This window comes from Pararge aegeria, chromosome 10 (assembly GCF_905163445.1).
Source record: "Pararge aegeria chromosome 10, ilParAegt1.1, whole genome shotgun sequence".
Classification (NCBI taxonomy): Eukaryota; Metazoa; Arthropoda; class Insecta; order Lepidoptera; family Nymphalidae; genus Pararge; species Pararge aegeria.
Genome location: NC_053189.1, coordinates 17,297,801 through 17,321,503, shown reverse-complemented (window position 1 = coordinate 17,321,503; position 23,703 = coordinate 17,297,801). Strand labels below are relative to the sequence as shown.

The window sequence follows — 23,703 nt, the reverse complement described above, 5'->3', positions numbered from 1 at the left end:
ACAACTATAGGCCCATCTCATTGGCTACCGTCATCTCAAAGGTATTTGACAGCTTGCTAAACACTCTCTTAAACAGGATAATTATGCCACATGACAACCAATTTGGATTTCGGCCTGGTTTGTCAACAGAGAGTGCTGTGTTGGGGCTAAAGCATGCTGTTACGTACTATGCGAGGCGGAAGACTCCGATTTACGCCTGTTTTCTAGACCTGTCGAAGGCATTTGACTTGGTTTCGTACGATGTATTATGGAAAAAGATGGAGGAAGCAAATATACCTCCAGAACTTACCAATATTTTTAAATATTGGTATCAAAACCAAGTCAACAATGTCCGATGGGCAGGCGTTCTTTCGAATTCGTATGGGTTGGAGTGCGGGGTGAGGCAGGGTGGTTTATGCTCGCCGACTCTCTTCAACCTTTACATGAATGAATTGCTTTGTGAGCTCAGCAGCACCAGGGTTGGCTGCTACATAGATGGGGTTTGTTTAAATAATATAAGTTACGCCGACGATATGGTGCTGTTGAGTGCATCGGTCTGCGGTCTCAGGGTACTGATGGCTATTTGCGAGGCTTATGTAGAAAGACATGGACTTACCTACAATACAAAAAAGAGTGTGGTGATGGTCTTTGAGGCTGAGGGTAAGACACCGAATAAAGTACCTCCTATTTTGATCAATGGGGTAGTATTGGAGAGAGTTTATCAATTCAAGTATCTCGGGCATATTTTGACTCCTGGCCTCAAAGATGATGCTGACATCGAAAGAGAACGGAGAGCATTGTCAGTGAGAGCAAATATGCTGGCTCGCAGGTTTGCGCGGTGTACCAACGCCATTAAAACCACGTTGTTTAAATCATATTGTATGACGTTCTACACGTGCAGCCTGTGGGCTAAGTATTCTCAAAAATCGTATAACGCGCTCCGTATACAGTATAATAATGCCTTTAGGGTGCTGTTGAAGTTGCCCCGCTTTTGTAGTGCATCGGGGATGTTTGCGGATGCACAAGTTGACTGCTTCTTCGCCACAATGCGCAAAAGATGTGGCGCCCTGGTGCACAGGTTGCGGGGTAGCTCCAACAGCATCCTAAAGATGATCGCCAGCAGGTTGGACTGCAGATATGTGAATCACTGCTGTGCTATTTCAAATGGACTAGAACGGCGGTGATTCGCATATCCCTCTCTTATACGTAAGTTACTAACATAGGCTAAGTATTTACTAACAAAATATGAGCTGTATTTGATGCTTGAAATAAAATTATTATTATTATTATTATTATTAAAGAGAGATTATTGAACTCGAAAACTAATTCTACACTCGTATATTAGAATACGTTACAATAAATAATACCTATCAGCTTTATCTAAATTTATCACTCGTTAAGAAGTAAATCTGATATACCCTCACCGTCCTCTTCTGTTATAGCTAGTAAGGACACTGCTTCTTTCGCTAACGCTTGTTCATCTATAAAACCATTATTATCTGCCATGTTGACAACGACACTGTTCCGTCTCCTCTCTACGCTTTTCTTTCTTGTCTTTGGTTCTTGCTGGACGAGCTTATACCTTAAAAAAACAAGATAGTTGATATATAGTCGATAAAAAAACAAGAATGTTCCACAGCTGGGCAACAAGCCGTCTCTCATCGGACTTAGGAGAGAGGGAGTAAGAGTGTAGACCCTCTACGCGTCAATTCAGGTTCATGAGTTCAACATTAAGGTACTGTTATACTTTCATCATCATCATCATCATTAAATCAACCGATTGACGTCCACTGCTGGACATAGGTCTTTTGTAGGGCGTTCCAAACTTCACGATTCTGGGCCGCTTGTATCCAGCGTCGTGTTGTCGTCTGTCCACCTGGTTGGAGGTCGACCAACGATGCGCTTACCGGTGCGGGGTTGCCACTCTGACACCTTGGAACCCCAACGTCAATCGGCTCTCCGAGCTTTAACACTTTAATTAAAATAAACTGAACTGACGACTTAACTTTTCTCCATAGTAGAACTAATAAAATCAAAACAATGACGATATCACAAAAACTACTGAAAGCAGCGTTCAAGTAAAAAAAAACAGTCTCCACAATACCTTGGCTTCCAGAGACGGTGGAATCCTTGGACGCCAAGGAACATCCCAATGATTAGAAGCAGTATGGATACGGTGATAAGTAGGGGAGGAGCCAGGACCAAGCGAAGCCACAGTAGATTGACGACTTCTGGGGGTGCCTCTTTGCAGAACTATAAAAGAATAACAAATTTCAATAATACCATAATATATTAAAAAGTGCGAGTAATAGATGATTACTTGAGGTTTGCCTTGATCCATAATAAGTACTAACAGTCCAATTCGACCAATATAATAATAATAAATTTGTGCAGCAGAGCGAGCACGCACCGGACAACACCACATTATTTTAGATAGACTAACGACAACTGTGGATATCCTCATAAAGCCCTTGACCAGCATGCAGTATATATCCATCCATCCATCTGTTGAAATGACGATTGTGATGATGAGGATAATCAGAGAATTCGCTTTACTTCGGAAATCTAACGTTCGTTAATGACATATTGACATCATCTACGAGAAATCGCAATTTATCCTAAAATTTCGATTTATTTTATATCTAATCGAAGAAGAATTACTTTTACGAAGTGATTTGCCTCGCACTATGGGTGTTGAATAGTTGCGCCTACACTAAATAAATGGCAATTAATTTAGCTGTACGATTGCTCTTCGAGATCACAGGCTTTCACAATTAAGTGTTACATCTTATTTGTTAACTTTCAAAATTAAATAGCAAACTCTCATGCCGGCTGTACACACTCGCCGAGACACACCAAGACAGGCCGAGAACGAGTATGTACACGGCGCATTCGTCTTGTCTCGCTCTCTCGTGTCTCGCCTCGGTTGTTCTCGGTCACTGGTCGGTTTTTTGCGCCCGAGTCAAAGGGTCTCGTTGAGTCTCGCGAGGAAAACGAGAGCGAGCATGTACACACTTGTTCAGTTAGTTTATCGCCGACTGTGTTCGCGTTAAGACGGGCTTCGCCATGTGGTCTAATGAACGTGAATTACAATTTCTGGAGTACTATCATATGGAACCAATATTATGGGATTCTAAACATGTAAAACATAAGGACAAGCAAACAGCAGCTGCAATTTCCACGTCCATTGTCACAGAAATCTTCCGTACAAATGAAAACGCGAGTGTGTACAAGTACTCTCTCGCCGAGACTATCACCGGCCGAAACTCTCGACGAGAGGCTCTCGACAAGTGTGTACAGCCGCCATCAGGCATATAGATTGCCTGTTAGTATTTTTATAAAATAATAAATAGACGATTTATAGAGCTTGTGTTGTGTCTCGTGTGACAGGGTCTTACAGCACGCACGCCACAAGAGAGTTGAGAGCGGTGTCCTGATTTCACTGTCAAGAACCGCCATTATAAATTTTTACGTGAAATAAACATTAACTTACCAATGAAAACCACAATATAGGCACGACCTTGTCTTTGAAAGGCTTTGTGATAGGATTCCCCGCGGACGTCCGAACGGCGACGTTTATTTGGATGTTACTGGTCACCGCCATATTCACGCCAGTCACCTAAAATAAAAATAAATATATTTATTACTAGTAGTTGCCCTCGACTTTGTTTACGTGAAAATTTATAATATATATATATATAATTGTTAACATTCATCAGGATTCCATAAGATGTTTTGGCGCGACTGTGAGTAACATACATGCAGCCAAAAATACGCATTTATAGTAGGTATTAGTAATATTAGACGAAGTTGTGATAGCCCAGTCGTTAGGACTTCAGCTTCCGGGGGCCGAGTTCGAATCCCAGCACGAACCTCTAACTTGATAAGTTATGTGTTTAATGTCTTTTAAAGTTAAACAATTAAAATTTCGTTGCACATTATTTTGTAACTGTGGTGTAACTTTAACAGTTAACTCACGCTCGGAAGCTTTCAAAAGGAATATATTTTCCCCTTTTTGCAACATTGTTTATGCCCCGCTCCTATTGACCGAAGCGTGATGCTATAGCCAATAGCCTTCCTCGATAAATGAATTATCCAATACAAAAAGATTTTTCCAATTCGAACAAGCATTTCCTGAGATAAGCGCGTTTAACCAAACAACCTCTTTATCTTTATAATAGGTTCATTTCAAATTTACATGATAATATTTCCAGCCCACCAACTATTGGAGCAGCGTGGTAGGTCTATGTTCTAAAACCGTCTCAGCTGGGCCCAGCTCTAGGACGTTAATAGGTTCCGGATGATGCTAATAATATGATTTCTGTTACAGTGTAACAAAAACCCAATCGGGTTCAAATTCCCGCGAATCCCCGTGACCAGCACGTTATACAGTCCAATACTAAGAACTGGCCTGATCATTTATGGCCGTTCTGCGTTTATCATGTAAATTAAATCTTAAACGGTTTATTTCCACAGAAGGCACTACGCAATATCTTTCTTAAAATATATCATAATTATTATTGGTATCGACATCACGATTATCACATTAATTTCGCAATTTAATACAAATCAAACGTTTAAACAATAGCCTCATGCATTTGACTCTATTATATCTACAACTATGAACTGTCCACTGTTTGACTTCAGATATCTGGGTTCAGTAGTCAAGTTCTGGCTCCGATACTAGAAGTTGTTAGTGCTGAAATTTTCAGTACCAGTCTGGAGTTAGACTATTTACGATGCCTACTTTCGTGCCTCGGAGAACTTCCGGTTACTAACCAGCAATAAGCGAACCCTGGATACTGCTAGACTTTTATAGGATTTACATAATATCGAGCGAGTGAGGTTGAAATGCATACCTTGATTATTTTGTAAACTGACGTATAGTTAACAGTAGAATTGGGTTTGTTCGTAATAACAATGTAAGTTTATAAAGACGTGTCTTAGAAACCTCGAGGTAAATAGATATATTATTTATAGGAAAGATAGGATACCCGGTGATTTTTCGTCGTACTACAGTTATCCAGTTAATTGAATCTTTACCTAAATTTAATCAAAGTTTAAACAACATTATATTAAAACACATTTAATCTTTCGTGAATAAATTTTTTGGTATGCGTTTGGGTGGCACCCTGGATGGTTTAGATTCACAAATCAGCCCGACAGATGGCGCTGGGGTCTGCTGTAAATATATATATATATATATATATATTTATAACTACTATTATACGTTATATTACGTTATAAATATATATATATATATATATATATATATATATATTTATAACTACTATATATATATATATATCCCTATCCCTATCACTACTAATATTATAACTGTGAATGTAAGTTTGTTTGTTACGATTTCATGCAAAAACTACTAAGCCGATCGAACACCATAACGCCGTCAAATGATAACCGATTTAAATAATTACTTTTGTACTTTAGAGTTATATCTGTTTAATTTTGCCCAAATTTCGTGTAGATCTGATGAATGTGATTGGAGATAGAGGTTAGAACTCCTCAGCGGACGGCAGCAAACCCGTCATTTAAGGATTAGCTATCCTAAATACATAAAGTGCTGCCACACTTATGAGGCACATGTCTTTCGAAAAAATAAAACAAACGCAGACGAAGTCACGGGCAACAGCTATATATACTAGCTGTTATAGTCAATAGTGGTTCCTCGCGGCTTCGTTCATGTGCAACATTGATAAGTATTTTTGTCTCATACTTTACAAATTTCATGTTTTTCAAAATACACCCTGACTCCTCGGCCCCTGGTTAGTTCTCACTTAACGTTCTATACAAATTGATTTATTTTTATTCTACTAAAGCTCGTAGCGGCCCTTAGAAGGTCCTTAGTCGTTTTGCCACTCAAGCAATAATTGACGTAGGCCCTAGGTTAAAAGGCTCGTAAACAACAAATTGAAAAATTTATTTCAGTGACGAATATTGTTCGGGTTTTCCCCGTTATAAACTGTTTGTTAAAAACTTACGTAGATTGGTAGGTTTGTAAATCATAAATTATAAAAAAGTTGTAAGAGTTATTGACGTAAGCTATTTGCTTCTTAGGAATGTTTACAATTTGCGAATACGTAGACTATGTCAGTAGCCGTGTCAGTAAACATATTAATTAGCTTCAGCATTTTTCATTTCCAAGGTTTCGGGGATTTACGCATTTTTTTTTCAATTTTCAATTTTAATTTAAATATAACTTAATTACTTAGATAATTTGGCATCGATCAGAAAAACAACTTCTCAAATAAATGAGCTTGGCCAGCCCACTGTATTATCAGCGTTCTAGCCAATGAGGATGCAAACACTACGTTTTTGACGTTTTAGTAGCCTTGACAGGTAATTACAGTGAGCTTATAAATACTAACACGTTAAATCAATGGGTACTTACGTTAGTTACTTTAGCTTTAAGGCATTCAATAAAGTTTAGACCCTGATATGAGCTGAAAGAATATTTATAAAAGAAACATTTTCCAGCAGTGGGAATCGAACCCACAGCCTCGGATCCAGAGAGCATGGTCACTGCCCACTGCGCCGGCATCTTGCTTTTTACTTTAACCATCAAAGAAATTCCAAGCATATTTAACTTACCGGCTCCACATCCAGGATAGATCTGTGCTTTATGGGATCTGGTGAAAAGCCTCTGTAGTGAGCCTGATTAGCTGGATCCACGTCCAAGAAGTGAGGTTTCGATAGCGTGATAGGGAACCCTACAAAATAAATACAAAATAATTTAACAACTTTCTGTAATAATAAAAAAACGCGTTAGAAGTTATACTTCTTTGGCGTAACAAGATATAAATATAAACAAATAAATATAAATAAATATACTACGAGAATACACACAACGCCATCTAGCCCCAAAGTAAGCGTAGCTTGTGTTATGGGTACTAAAGATGACTGATGAATATTTTTATGAATAAATACTTATAAAATACAGACACTGGAAAATACTTATGTTCATCACACAAACATTTTCCAGTTGTGGGAATCTAACCCACGGCCTTGGACTCAGAAAGCAGGGTCGCTGCCCACTGCGCCAGTCGGCCGTCAAAAAAGAATCTTTTCGGTAATTTTATCTTGCGCCTTATTCTACGTTTGTAAAGAAAACTACAAGAAGACAAGACACTAACAATAGAAAAAAGATATTAGATACATTGAAATTTTTATTATAACGCAATATCTAGTTATCTCATTATCGGACCACCAAGTTTCACTGAACATTAAAATTTGAGATTTTGGTACAATTGAATCCATTAAATCACCGGACTCATTCCGGTTTCCGCAAAACTTTTTTGGAAAAACTAAAATGTTGACTATTGCTAACTTCAGCGTGTCCGTTTTTTGTGTAGAGTGAGCTGTCGGACGATGTTTTCCACTCCCACTCGGTTTCGGAACTACCTTCATCCGATTTTTTCCTAACGACGCCGGTAAAGAAGTATAACTTCAAAAAGTACTAATATTGCTATCCTGTTATAACTTAATAAACATTTATTTACCAACCCATTAAAATTGATCCAGTAGGTTTTAAAACATAAGAATATAATATCAAGTTATTTTTATTTTTATTATGGCTTCGACTATCGAACAATCTCTGCTATGGCCTTTTCATAGGAGATATTGTTCGATAGTGTTTAGTGATATATGACGGAACAAGCGGATGCTTAACTTCGCAGGGCATGCAAGGAACACGTCCACCAAAATTCCCCCTGTGTCCATCAAACTGACGCGTATATTTTAAGCCTATTGTGCCTTTAATTACACCAGCAAGTAGCAACCACTCCTTCAGACTTGGACAAAGTAACGCTGCTTTGCGGTAGAAATAAGCATGGCTGTAAAACCTACTTCCCTGTGTCGCAATAAACTCTACAATTACTAAATAATTACTTAACAAAACTTTATTAAATCCAATACCGTGCAAGTTGACTTGGGAAAAAAACTTAACAATGAATGTAGGTTTAACAACAATTTGTTGCGAACATATTTGCAAGTAAAAACTAGTATGAAATAAAATGTAGGCGTGAATAATAAACAAAATAATCTATTTGTAATCACAAATGATTTATCAGTGGCATGTTTTTATCTTTTTTACATAATTATTTATCTGTATTTATTAGTATTTCTAGAATTGTTGAATTTAATTACAACGTGGATAACTAGAAGGCGATCGAGATCTTTATTTCTTCCTCCTTGAAAAAACCCGCGATTTCAATTAAATATAGGACAGTTATTTACTCAATAAAACTTTAGAACTAGGTATTTACTAATTGAATGGTTACGCATGTTTATACAGCGGTGATAGCCCAGTGGGTAGCTCGACTTCACTTTCGGGGGGCCGAGTTAGAATCCCAGCACGCACCTCTGCCTTTTCGAAGTTATGTGCGTTTTAAGTAATTAAAATATCACTTGCTTTAACGGTGAAGGGAAACATCGTTAGGAATCCTGCATGCCTGAAAGTTCTCCGTGATGTACTCAAGGGTGTGTGGAGTCCACCAATTCGCACTGGGCCAGCGTGGTGGACTACGGCCTTAACCCTTTCTCATTGTGGGAAGAAACCCGTGCTGTAGTGGGCCGTTTATATTTTGATATGATGATGATTATGGCGTGTTTACAAGCGATTGTTTTAGTTCTTGAAGAAACACTTAAAAGGTTTTTTTTTTAAATTTATTTTTATCAAAAGATGCACAAAAGTTACATTATTTCTTTTTCTCGCCAAACTGGTTAACCAGTTTGTTGACGAGTTAGCGCTCTTCTATATAAAGCAAACATGCACCTAAAGCTAGAATATAATAAAAACTATATCTAGTATATCTTACTCCTCATTAATAATATTTTAACGGAAAGATACTGTCTAGTATTTTTCATAAGACGGCCGATTGGCGCAGTGGGCAGCGCTTTCTGTGTCCAAGGCCGTGGGTGCGATTCCCACAACTGGCAAATGTTTGTGTGATAAACAGGAATGATTCTCAGTGTCCAGGTGTTTATATTTATAGTATAAGTATTTATATATGTTATTAATAAAAATATTCATTAGTCATCTTAGTACTCATAACACAAGCTACGCTTACTTTGGTTCTAAATACCAATGTGTGTATGGTCGTAGTATGTTTATTATTTATTTATCTATAGCCTATAGTCATCCACTGATGGACTAAAGGCCTCTCCAAACGGGAGCGTTTACCTACACTATGCTACACGAGTTGGATATCGCAGTAGATCATAGATAGTAGATGTAGTAGTAGCAAAGAGGAGGGTCTCTATTATTTTCCCTTAGTCGCCAGTACGAATAGGACGGGTGGTGACAATTGTATTCTTATCTACCGTCACCACACAGCCCTAGTAGTTTTAGTAGTAAAAATAATCAAACTAAAATTACAGGCATCGCAACAGAATCAGTGTTGTATATCATATTTCGTTTGAAACTCACATGTAGTTTAGACATAGGTTTAAATTGTAAAATGATTCTACTGTATAAGTTAATGTTCTTTTTTATTCCTTTTTTTTTATTTCCGTTTCATAAATGAGGTTTTAAACACCAAAATCATCGAAACAGCGGTCGTCTTGCGTTTTAATCATTAAAGTCTGTCATGCAGTAACCTAATATTCTTTAAGTTCATGGCTAAAGTATAGTAGTGGACAAACTGAGAGGGTTTTGCGGAAGTCAACATAAAATACTTATACAAAGAATATTTTACGCGTAATTTGCAGAAACCCCTGACAACCGGAGAAATCTGTGTGATGTGTTACCGTGAATATTTAAGGCAATTGCACAACAATGACGTCAGAGCTTGGGTTTTGCCGCCGGCCACAACACCTAGGTCTTTAGATTTATTCATCTTTAGAATAGCTGGTTATTACATTCCATGGCATGACGGCAGCTACCGAGACACCTCACGGCATGCCGTCCAACAGGGCTATTCTGTATCTCAGTTGACACCAAATTTTGCTAGCCACTGTGGCAAGTTGCCATCAAATAAAGCCCGAATCGTTGTTATACATTACGTAATTGTCGCTTACTATGGGCGTAAAAAGGCTCAGAGTCACTCAGCGGACGTTAGAGAGAGCATGCTCAAATCTATCTAGCTATCAAATTAGAAATGAGGAAATCCGCATAAGAACTAGAGTTACCTGTAGCGCTCTTTTTTCAATGCAGCAGAATTTAGCTCTGTATTCCCCTATAGGAGGCCTTGGGGGAGGCCTACGCGGTAGAGGCGACTTAAACGTAAAAGTTTAAAAAAAAAAAAAATTGTATGTAAAAATGTAATTGTAATACGTTGAACAAATAAAGGTTTTTTAATTTTTATTTATTCTCCTATAATGCCTTGGTATCGATCGTTGGAATTTGTATACCTGCTACCTCTAGTTGCCAGTGGCGTGCACTCTACGTTATTACCTGGGTATGCATGAAGCTGGAAAATTGCATAAATGGCCAAAATCCTCCTCCTACAAGAGTTATATATCAAGTCTCGGGTAAGCAGTGCTTTTGTGCATGTATGAAGTGCACGCAGTGACGTGCACAGGGTCTTCGGCCGGGGTATGCATAAAGCAGATATATAGCATAAAATAGAAATATTCCCCTCCAATACGAGCTATATAAAATAATTTGGGTATGCAGTGCTTTTGTGCATGTATGAAGTGCACGCCACTGCTAGTTGCGTTGGAATCGGGTAAACATAAAATGCTCGTCTCCAGTGCACACTGGCTTATAACGCAAACTTACCTTAAACGTTCATTATAAAAACCCAAGTGATAAATGAAGTTTTATTTATACCGGAAGGAACTGCACTGGATATGTAAATGTAACATTACGAGCTAAGAATAAACTAGTACTGGGCAATTACCATAAACTGGACAGTTTACTGCGAAGCACGCGATTATAATTTAACCTCTAAGGTTTATGTACTAACGAGATTGCACGTACTTAAGTAAATAAGAAAACCCTGCACTTGTGAGTTATACATCATAACTGGCTGACCCGTGCAACTTCGTCTGCACCAAATCGGTTATTACCGGAAATCACAAATAAATACCTTACCATAATAGCAGCTGCTGATATCCACAAATCCGTCTGGTAGACAATTTTTCGTGCACTCACAAGCGTAGCGGGAGGTTTTGTTAAACGCGTTCTTGTCCATCATAAACCTGTAGGAATCATAAAAATATTAATACTAGTTTTCACTGAACCTAAGAATCGGTTCAATCGGATGCCCAGTGATTTAGGTGATTCCTAGGAAAAAAACCGTTTCACGAACTGTGATGATATTATTAACTATCACGCTTAACGTCTGTGGACATCAGTCTAACGTCGTTAAGCGCCGTTCCTTACCTTGAAGGCGCCAAATTTTATAATAAAATACCTCTACCAATAAAAAATGTAAACTCATTCAATGTTTTTAAAACTAAATTAGCTTCTTATATATTAAGTAATACCAATAAATTTAAAGACGAATACATTGAATGAGTAGATAATAGTAAAATTTAATTTAGTTTAGTCTAATGGCGAAGTTTGTTAATTTATATAAAAAATTTAGTTTCCTATGTAAGTGACTTAGGTCTTTTTATGGGAATAAATGTCTTTTAACCTAAACCTAAACCTAAAGTTACGACACCGATGCGAAGAATCGTTTTGTTAAGGGGACTTGATAGACGATATCTTAAAAATATGAAAAAACAAACACAAAATACCGCACCTTGTGGCAAGAACCAAAGACAGGTTAGGTTAAATGAGTTGCGTAGGGAAAATCGAGTGGCGAAAGACTTTTTTTTCACTACAAGTAGCCCTAGACTGCAATCTCAACTGGTGGTAAGTTATGATGCAGTCAAAGATGGTAGCGGGCTAACCTATTAGGGAGTATGGCAATGGTACCTAATTATTTCGGACGTAGTTACTCTACGTCCGAAATAATTTCCGACGACCGAAGAAGCGTTTCACAAACTCTTAGAAGACGACTAAAGACGTTAGTGCCGTCCTAAGTTACGACACCGATTCTGCGATGCGTAATGTTTAGGGACATGAATGACAGATGAATGAAATATATATTAATTTATTAGTATAACTACACGATATATAATAAGAGCTCACTATTTCATTTATTTTGCCGCACGACAGACATGTACTTTCATAAAACTTCTGCCGGCCGCTGCTCGCGTGTATTTAGACGGTACAGTAAATTCGATTTATTTCGAAAAAGTTGTCAAAATGATGCCCAAAAATCCAAGCTTTTTCGATCCAAGTTCTTTAGTAACGGGTTTATATATATGTGTCTATATGCCAATGTTATGTTTTGAAACCACTAATTGGCCGGAGCCACTTTTTTAAGCAACTTAAGCAAAAGAGTTTAAAGCAACTTACCGATACAAGTTGACTCCATGACTTTTGACCTCCTCAAGGAAGGTGAAGGGGTAGGTCCTACAGGCTTGCTTCCTGAACACCGGGATGTCCACATCTTTGCTGAGTCCAGGAGTTAAGATCAGGGCTTCGTACGTGCCTTTGACTTGGTTGCAAGGAATGCTGGGAACATTCATACTAAGAATTAGGTACTTGCTTATTACCGCTATGACTATATCTATATCTTATTTATTGTAGGATAAAGCCTAATTTGCTATACTCCGCGAACAGCAGGAGAATGTGTATGGTGTAATTTATAATTTCTTCAATCCGTATACTCTACACCAAACAGATCCTCGGCAATGCACCCTCTACGCACGTTTCGCTCCGAAACCGGAGCATCCTCAGGAGATGTTGACTTTACAATGAATAATTCTTTGACTTAACAATTATTCATTTCCGAGAATCTGTTTGGTGTGGAGTATACGGATTGAAGAAATTATAAATTACACCATACAGATTCTCCTGCTGTTCGCGGAGTATAGCAAATTAAGCTTAATTTCCATAATATATCTTATTTGTATACAGTACGTTTATGCTATACTTTAAATATATTTAATGGAGTATTTTGTGGAACAACGTGGGATACCCTGTACAATAAACTAAGCAGATTTATTTATTGTTCCTTTGAACGCTATAATCTCGTGTACGTATCTTCTTTGTCATCATCATCATGTCGACCAATGGATGCCCACCGCTGGAAATAGGTCTTTGGTAGGGAGTTCTAAACACCAAGGTCTTGTGCCGCTTGGCTCCACTGCGACACGCCTAATGTCACCCATCCACCTCGTCGGGGGTCTACAAACGCTGCGTTTACCGGTGCGAGGTTGCCATTCTAGCTCCTTGGGACCAACGTCCATCGGTTTTCCGAGCTATGTGCCCAACTCATCGCCACTTTAGCTTCGCGACTCTTTGAGATATGTCGGTAGCTCTTGTTCTTCTACTGATCTCCTCATCATTATTTTATTTACAAATTATTAATTCCCAAATCCACCCATTAACGAGGCACGGGTCTCCTCCCACAATAAGAAGGGGTTAAGGCCGTAGTACACCACGCTGGCCCAGTGCGGACTCCACACACCTTTGAGAACATTATAGAGAACTCTCAAGCATCCAGGTTTCACGATGTTTACCTTGAACCGTTGAGGCAAATGATATTTTTATTGCTAAAAACGAACTTAGAAAAGTTAGAAGTGCGTGCTGGGATTCGAACTCGCCCCCCCCCCCCCCCCCGAAAGTATAGTCAAAGTCCTACCCACTAAGCTATCATCGCTTTAATCTGTACTTCCAATTACAGTTATATCTGATTAAAAATTCCTTGAAATCGTAAAACCAAGCTAATAATAGTCAATTACGAGAACTTACGTAATAAATAGTAGCATAGGTTAATAAGTCAATAGTTTCACCTTGGCTCCCGTATCCTGAGATTTATAGGCGACAATTACTGGTCATTACGGTATTTTATGTCTCTTTAACTTTATATCTTTTCTCACTTATCAAATAGGTAGTTAAGAACATAAATTATTCAATCATTAACTGCTAATAACATTTCTGTTTATTTTAATTTATACACATAACTAGTAACGGTACTAATAATATAAAAAGGAGACTTATTTGCAGACAAAAAGAAAAACAAACAGTTTTGGCTTCAGTAACGATTTATAAAGTTCCCTCCGATATAAATAATTCTACATAAAATCTCCAATAAAAAAATCTAAATATTTCAATGTAGAGCACATACAGTTTCTTGAGCTGTGTTTTACGCCATTGGTTGCCTGGAAGAGATCGCCATGTAGCGATAAGGCCGCCAAATTCTATGCTTTTCGTTAAATTTACATTTTCAATTTTTCTATATATTTATGAGGTGCACAAAAAAAGTGTTTTCATTCATTCATGTACAGAAATGGACCTGTTACAGTTTTGTTATAAAGTTTATTTAATGTTCTCAAAGCGTGGTGGACTACGGCCTTATCCCCTTTTCATTGTGGGAGGAGATAGGTGGAGATAAATAGAGATTCTAGTCAGTAACGTAGCTCTCAGTTCTCACCTAGTGTTCCAATCCGTAAATCCCTGTTCTTCAAGTCCGGTTAGCTTATTCCAGGTGTTGATGGAAAATTTCCTGGACAAGTTCCTTAGTTCCACCTCCGTTTCTTCTTTTTTTGGAGCGTAGAACTGTAAAAAGTACGTCAATTCAAAAAACACATTTAAAATTGCTTTTTTAAAATTTCTTATTCATGTTTATATTTTTATGAAAAATTACGAGAGATTGTAGTGAAATCCTCACTAGTAGCGGAATAAAAAAATGAATTACGTGGAAAAAATACATCAGGATATGTTTTTAAATTCAAATTAAGTTCAAATGAAATGTTTACTGACGCGTACAAAAAAACAAGTTTAATTATTATGTAACTGCGAACCTGTCATTTTTAACAGATGACAATAATTTATGAGTATTAGTTATTTATTCTGAGAAACAGGCTTGTGACGTATTCAGTGTAGCACTACTTGAATTTAAATAAAGTAAAAACAGGCCTCCAAGATGTCATAACAAGGTTGGTGACGCCTGCGGTCTAGCACAACAGTTTTGACGACCCCTGTCACCGGCTGACAGGTCATTTATTAATAATAAATGACCTGTCAGCCTTTAGCATTGTACTTGAGCCCATGGTCCCACATAGGATTGAAATAGGTAGGCGGGATTTATAAATATGTGAAAATATTCCGCATTTAAAATATTAAGTAATCATTATTACGTTACTAATATTGTAAACAAGTGACAGACTAGCACCTCGTAACCTTTCGGAGTTATGTACGTTTTAAGCAATTACATATAACTCGCTTTAACTTTCAAGGAAAACATCGCAGGCTCTCTAACTGCATGCCTACATAATGTTTGCAAGGGCATGTCAAGTCAACCAACATTTGGAGAAAGGTTTAGGCTGGAAGACACCACGCTGGCTTACAGCCTAAACCTTACTCAGACTGAGAGGAGTCCAGTGTCCTGCAGTAGGCCAGTAATGGTTTTGGTAATTTGATGCAAAAGTGTTGCTCAAACAAAATTTTTGCTTAGAGTTTTCATCCTGGAGAGACTTAGGCATATTCGTAGGATACATCTTAATCCGGAAAACAAACGGTTTCTAAAGTAGTTAAAGAAAAGCGAAAAACATTGTTACCATTTGTTGTTTTAAATTGACACAAAATCTAGTGCAAATCTATATAATGTAACAGAATTATTAGGATTAAATGTGAGGTTTATTTATTAATTTAAAAATTATATCAAATTTTAATGTTAAATATTATATTGCATGCATTATATATTATACTGCCCATGTTATGTTTATTCTCTTTCTATGCTAAATAGACTTTTTTTCTTTATCGTCAAGATTTTACACACACAGCTAAATCCAAAAAAGCGTGAGTTAATTAAATGAATACTCACTCTATCCAAAATGCCAATCTTCCCAAAATCTATCCAGCCTGGCAGCAGTTTGCTGGCAAGCGAGACCAGGGGATCATCGTAGCCCCACAGATATGCTTCTGCAGTCATGTTCCTGAACAGCTTGGACCCCAGCGCCGAGATGGAGTAATACGCCCCAACGTTCACGAAGTACCCAGTGTTGTCAGCCAGGAGTGTGCTAATAGCCTGGGGAAGAAACCAAGTGTTTACTTTTTGGCCTAATTGCGCAAAAAGTGAAACGAGCGAGCGCATTGTACCTCATTGGGGCAAGCAACTTGTTGCCATGACAACAGCTTCGTGTTGGAGATTTTATATCAGCAAGCCAACGATATAAATCTTTTCATCGATTAAATCTCTTTTCTTTTAATAATTGACACAGACAAGAGAAATGGCCCACTAGATTGTATGTGGAAAAACAGAATAACACTTTGCAGGGTATGCAAGGAGCACTGACTGACAAAGAGCCAGCCTGAGTCCATCAAGCTGAGGCTAAGATAGCCTGAGGCTGTAGCTAAGCCTCATGTGACTTTAATAACATCGGCACCAGGAACACCACAATCAAAAAAAATTAAAAAAATATATTTAGGTACTACGACTATACACACGTCGTCATCTAGTCCCAAAGTAAGCGTAGCTGTTGCCGATGTGTGTTATGGGTTACTAAGATGACTGATGAATATTTTTATGAATACATAAATACTTATAATATACAAACAATGAAATGGTGCGTTGCTGCAGAAATAAGCATGTCGATATATTCTAACCCTCACTTAATCTCACAAACTATAACATTTTTAAACATATTCGATACATTGTAGTACAGTAAATGTTAACACGTATAATTGAAGTTTTTATGCATCGATGTTATAGCTACGATTTGATCATAATAATACAATAACTCTGACGCAAATGATTCCATACGTTTTTATTAATCTGTCGTGACCAGGCTTTTTGCACTAATTAGCCATTAATAAATGCCATTACAATTACAATATTTGAATAAAGCTTACAATGTATACGAGAACAATTAAACAATTAAAGCTAATAAAATTATTATTGTCGCATGCCTAATAAAGATAATTCTTCACGCTTCACGCTATCTATAACAAGAGATTCGTTTGATATAAAATTATTAGTAGGTAGGAAAAGGATACTTAATCGCCTACAAAGTAACCCCTGTTAGTAGTACAATTATATAAAATTTTTAATCTACTTATTACACGCTAAATTCAAAATTAATTTATTTCATATAAGCCGTATATAAGCACTTTTGAACTTTTTGAACTGTTTGTTGTGAACACCGGTTCGGAAGACAGATTCTACCGAAAGAAGTCGACAAGAAACTCAGCAGTTGCTCATTTCAAACATCAGCAATTTACATTTTACATTTTAACATTCATTTTTCTATCTTGTGAGAGCTGAAAGCGGAGCCGGATGCTTCCAAGGAACCTTGTCAGTAAGAAATTCATCAATTGTATATTAACCTCGCTGTATTAATATGATTTAACATATTCTTATGCATTGATAGGTCCAAAATTACCTTACGAATCATATTATAAAAGCGTATACTGAATCCCACAAATGACGTCTGTACATTTCGTAGACGACATGCAGATTACATTAATTTATGACCATTTATTGTAAGTCGATTGTTTATATCCACTTTATTTTTCATAAAAAATAATATATCGAAGCTACTGTAAGTGTACCTATTTATTTCTCACCGAGGGATTTGCGTATTTTATGTTTAAAAATAGATCGTATAGTTTTTTTCTGCAATATAAATGTAGTTTCGATATCAGCAGCTTTACCCCTCAATAAGATGCAGTAAAACATCACACTGAAAATACGCTAATTAAACAATCCTAGCTATTTCAACGTCAGTAATGTCTTATTTTTCTGACTGCATAGGCAGCTGAGCTTAGTTTACCCGCTAGTGTATCTATAGGCAACGCACTGTAGCTTATTATCCAAGGACATGCCCAGAAAAACGGCTGAGGTCTTCATTTTTAGTGATTCTCATTTGGTAAGATAAATTCGACACACTTCGTTATTTTTGCATTTAAAAGTGATATGTTGAAAAATGATTTTATGTATCAAGTAACACTTTATGAGTCCCCTAAACTTTACGATCGGTGTCGTAACTTTAGACGCTTAGAGTCGTTTGTGATCACATAAGAGTTGGTGAAACGTTTTGTTTTCCCTAAGAATCACCTAAATCACATATAACAAATGTCATCATTATTATCATCATGTAAACCCATTACCAATCCACTTAGAAGACAGACCTCCTCCTACAATGAGAAGGGGTTAAGGCCATAGTCCACAACGCTGGTCCAGTGCGGATTGGTGGACGTCACACACCTTTGAAAACATTATGTAGAACTCGAGGCATGTAGGTTTCCTCACGATGTTTTCCTACACAGTTGAAGCAAGTGATATTTTAATTACTTAAAACGCACATAACTTAGAAAAGCAAAAGGTGCGTGCTGGGATTCGAACTCGGCCTGCCGAAATTGAAGTCGACCCACTGGGCTATCACCGAAACAGTCATAAGGGGGATCAGACGGCCGATTGGCGCAGTGGGCAGCGACCCTGCTTTCTGAGTCCAAGGCCGTGGGTTTGACAACTGGACCATATTTGTGTGATGAACATGAATGTTTTTCAGTGTCTGGGTGTTTATCTATATTTAAGTATTTATATACGAGTATATTATTCATAAAAATTATTCATCAGTCATCTTAGTACCCATAACACAAGCTCCGCTTACTTTGAGACTAGATGGCGATGTGTGTAGTATATTTAAATAAAAGAAAATTAAAAAAAAAAAATAGAGTATGATAGCTATACCTCCCTAAAATTGGTATTAAGATGACAATCAAGACGAAACAAGAGAAGTTGAACACATAAAAAGTGGCGGGGAGCAATAAGTCGTATATATAAGATGTAAAGTAACCGTTCCAGTTATCGCCCGATCACCTTGTCGGTTAGAATATCGACCTTTATATATATATATATATTTATATATATTTGGAAACGGTTTGAAGGGCTCTTTCACTTGCGCTGTCTCTCAGATGTACACATATGTGATATATACACATATTTATTATTTATATGTGTATATATGATAGACAGTGCTGGCGCAGCGGTGAACGCTGTGGTTTTAACTTGAAGGTCCCGGGTTCCATTCCCGACAGGTGCAATTTGAGAATTTATAAATTATGAATTTTCTCTTGTCTGGTCTGGTCTTGCTTCGGCCGCGGATAGTTACCTCTCTACGGATAAACACTTGCCGCTAAGCTATTTAGCGTTCCGGAACGATGACGCGTAGAGACCGATTAGGGGTATAGAATTAAAATATCTTAAATCCTAACAGGTTATCCCGTTACCATCTTAGACTGAATTATCACACACCAGCCGGTGATATTGTAGTCAATGGCTTGTAGTGGAATTAAAATTAAGCCAGGTGTTTTTTTTTTGTTGTCATCATCTTAAATTTAAAATCATCATATTTAGTTCACACCCAACCTTTTAACCTTTTACATAATCCTTACTATGATATAATAGGAATTTGTTCGAATGAATGAATGAATAAATCATCAGAGTATCTACTTCTCAGAGGGAAATGAACGCTTGCTGAATAGTTGATGAAAATGACACAAAAAGACAAAAAAAAAATAAAGTCTGTTGCCATAGAAACAAAGTAGCGATCTTTATTAGACCGACTATAGGATTAGGAAAACAGAAAGCGGGCTGCAATAATAATAATAAAAGAAACGTGTGTGTACTTATGTACATGCGCTGGAGTTAGATAAAAATCTCGCTTCTATTTTTCGCCTTATTCTACGTTTGCAGTTAAAACGACACTAACTGAGGTATTTAATACATTGAAAGTTTTATTATAGTTATGATATAACGCATTATCTAGTTGAATAATTTTAATTCAATATCGCGTAAAAATTTACTCTTATAATTTTTCCCTAACGCGCCAAAAGAAGTATAACTTTAAAAACATACATACGAGTAACTACATCCCTATTCCTATCCCTATCCCTATCCCTGTCCCTATCCCTACTAATATTATAAATGTGAATGTAAGTTTGTTTGTTACGCTTTCACGCAAAAACTACTTAACCGATCCTCATGTAACTTTGTACACATATTCTTGGAATTGTTAGAAGTAATATAGGATACTTTTTATCCCGACATTAAGCTCGTTTCCTTTGGGAGAGGGGATAAAGTGTATTATTGTAGTTATTTTTGTACTATAGAGGTTATAGTATGTGTTTAATTGGTCCAAACTGTGGTTGAAGATAGAGGACAGAACTCCTTAGCAGACAGCAGCAAACCCCTCATTCAAGACTTAGCGATACTGAGTACTTTAAATTTGTTTAGAACTACAACTAAATGCCACATCAAAAAACAAAATCAAACGCCGACGAAGTTGCGACAGCTAGTATTAAATAGATAAGACCAGATGATATACATAAAACAATATTCATATAATAAATGTAAAAAATATTTTTAAAATACCATAAATATTATGAGTAAGAATGAGCATTAATGAACCAATTAGAAGTATATTACATTCAATAGAAGGTGTCTTTATTGTATGCGATAATGACCTAGTATTTTTATCGGCTTCACATGCTCAGGTTGTTATTTGTGATCCTGCTTTCTGACACAAATACCGTGGGTTTGATTCCCACAACCGAAAACTGTTTGTGTTATAAACAATAATAATGTTCAATATCTGGGTGTTTATTCATAAAAATATTCGTCAGTCATCTTAATACACAAACTACGCTTACTTTGGGGCAAGATGGCGATGTGTTTTACTTATTTAATTTATTTATGACTAGTTATTTTGATTTCATAACAATATTTATAGCCAAGAAAAATTTCAATTATGATCATTTTCTGAATCGAATATAACTACTTCCATTTCAAATATTATACTTAAAAGTTTTGGTTGGCTATATGGGAAAATGATAATTTAACCGTGACCTTTGTGTAGGGCGTCTGCATCATAAAGGTCGTCATTTAAAAAGGTTTCAGATAATATTAATGGCCCTTTAACAGATAGATAACGCAATAGCCCTTGAGCTGGTCTGGTCTCGACGCTCGACACAAAATCACGTTGCTCAACAGAAGACCGTGGAAACGGTAAAGGAGTGTAGATTCAGATCACATCCAGTCATGCGCTTTGCGTAACACTGCAACTGTTAATATATGTGCAATTTTATCATAATCTGACCTGCGTATTATTATGTAAACTAGGTAATAATAATATAAACGAATAGTTTGTTTTTTTGTTTTTTCGTTTCGACGGGACGGGTGTGGTGTCTTTTTAGCATTTATCAATCAATAGATATGCTACGACAATACAAACATCGCCATCTAAGCCCAAAGAAAGCGAAGCTTGTGTTATGGGTACTAAGATAACTGATATAAATAGTTTTATAAATAACTAGCGTACCCAGCCCGCTTCGCCGGGCTAGATTTTGCTTTATTTTATTTAAACAATCATTTATTTCTCTCCGTATTCATTCTCTTCTCGAGCGGGTGAAGATCATTATCTACACCCATGTACACTACACCCAACAATAGAATATCATCATAGTAAATAAAAGCTGTATTTGACAGTTAGACAGTTCATAAATAGGAGTGCTCCGATCGTCACCAAACTTTACAGGATTACTCGCCAGGTCAATCCGGAGATTCCCTGAAAGTTTCATTGAAATCGGTCCAGCCGTTTCGGAGTCTTTACGAAACATAGCCACACACTTTCTCTTTTATATATACATAGATATAAATATATACTTATAATGCACAGATAAACACCCAGACTCTGAAAAGCATTCAAGTTCATAACCCAAATTTTGTCCTTTGGGAATCGAACTAACAGCCCTAGACTAAGAAAGCAGGGTCGCTGCCCACTGCGCTAATCGGCTGTCTAATTTAATATCTTTATTTTGAGGATGCCCATAGGCTGTCTACCATAGAGTTTAGTTTACCATAGAGTTTATATAGTCCATTATTGTACCGATGAAAATTGGTTACCGATGAAATTCATTAGTGAGCCTTGCACTAAGCGTCCCCATTCTGTTCTTCTCTGAGCTAAGTTTTCCTGAGCTAGTCAAAATATGTACGCGGACGAAGTCACGATGTATGCCTAGTTATTTATATTGCAATGTAAACCAGTAGTGCACATAAAATTAGTAACACTAACGAAATACTACTCGTATATCCGCGTTAAATCCACACCTAATATTATAAATGTGAAAGTGTAACTTTTTTTTTTTATATATATTAATAGCGGGCAAACGAGCAACTGGGTCACCTGATGTTAAATGATCACCACCGCCCATAAACATCTGCAGCACCAGAGGAGCCACCGATTTGTTTATCCGCCCCTTGATAACCCTAGATTGTATTTTTTAGGAAACACATCAGAAGGGAGATTGTTCCATAATTTGCAAGTGCTCGGTAGAAATGATCTGGTATTTCGAACAGTAGAAGAATACCAGGCATCCAGATGATGAGGGTGGAATTTATTTCTACGGCGTGGGGCGCGGTCAGAGAACAGGGAAGGAGGTATCAATGCACACAACTCTTCAGAACACTTCCAATATTTGTTATTTAGTTTAATCGCTACTCCTATTTTGACGATATCAGATTTATCACCTGACATCCTTTTTAAATATAGAACACTTTTTGTCTTGTCAAAATAAATGTATCCTACGTGATTGACAAAAACATTTTTTTTTTTTTATAATTTATAACTGATGGACCAATCCGGTAGCCCACCTGATGGTAAGTGGAAAGCCATTGCCTGTAAACAGAGCAACGCTTTATATGGTGATGGTATGCTATCCACCAACCTGAGCAGTGGCGTGCGCTGGGTTTCTTACCAGGGTATGCATACAGTATAAAAATGCATGAAACGGCAAAAATTCCCCTCCAATACGACTTATATAAAATTATTTGGGTATGTAGTGCTTTTGTGCATGTATGAAGTGCACGGCGCTGAACCTGAGGCCCCATTTGCCTGTAATTACACCGGCAACTACGCCCTTCTGACCGGAACACAGCTGCTTAGCTGCTGAAATAAGCTTGGTGGTAGTACTTCTCCGGACGAGCTCTGTCCCTATAGCTCTACTACTACTAAAATATTATATTATCTACTAGATGTGCCCTGCGGCTTCGCCCGCGTAATTTTGGGAGGCAGTCTACACGTATAGTCATATACGAGATTTTTTCAAATTTTTAGTATACAATATTATTTCTAATACCTACAAGAATATGTATAAAAAGTTTCATGAAGATCGGTTCAATCGGTTAGTTTTCGCGTCAAAGCGTAACAAACAAACTAACATTCACATTTATAATATTAGTAGGGATAGGGATACTTATAATAAAACTGTAATTGGAAGATTTCTGTACATTTATTATATTTCGAAATTTTTGACCGGGGATGCTTTATAATCGATACTGAGTCCAAAACAGATTTTTATTTTATTTTTGTCTGTCTGTCTGTCTGTCCGGGCATCACGCAAAAACTACTGAACGGCAGGGTGATTACGTATCTCGCGACAGCAATGCGACAGGCGTAAATCTTGCAATCACTGATGTCAAACGTCACTTTTCCATACAATAAATAAACAAAAGTGACGTTTGACATTGCTGTCGCGAGATACGTAATCACCCTGCGGATTTAAATAAAATTTGGTGTAGTTGTAGCTGATATCCCGGGTCAACATATAGGATACTTTTTATCCCGATAAACAATAAATTTCTTTCGGGAAACGGGATGAAAAATTGTATCAATTTCACTTCATAGTTCCGTTAAATTTGAACC

General features: G+C 37.2%; 1 protein-coding gene across 1 annotated transcript in view; it reads right to left on the bottom strand.

The window, feature by feature from the left end:
- Positions 1-1,282: 1,282 nt before the first annotated feature.
- LOC120626799 (scavenger receptor class B member 1-like) overlaps positions 1,283-23,703 on the bottom strand; it is an 89,257-nt gene continuing 66,836 nt past the window's right edge. The window contains exons 6-13 of the mRNA XM_039894547.1: positions 15,825-16,028; positions 14,433-14,557; positions 12,350-12,508; positions 11,033-11,139; positions 6,589-6,707; positions 3,473-3,598; positions 2,084-2,232; positions 1,283-1,561 (exon numbers count right to left, since the gene is read on the bottom strand). Coding sequence (XP_039750481.1) covers positions 1,369-1,561; positions 2,084-2,232; positions 3,473-3,598; positions 6,589-6,707; positions 11,033-11,139; positions 12,350-12,508; positions 14,433-14,557; positions 15,825-16,028 — 1,182 coding nt within the window. The 3' untranslated portion in view covers positions 1,283-1,368. The remainder of the gene's footprint in view (positions 1,562-2,083; positions 2,233-3,472; positions 3,599-6,588; positions 6,708-11,032; positions 11,140-12,349; positions 12,509-14,432; positions 14,558-15,824; positions 16,029-23,703) is intronic.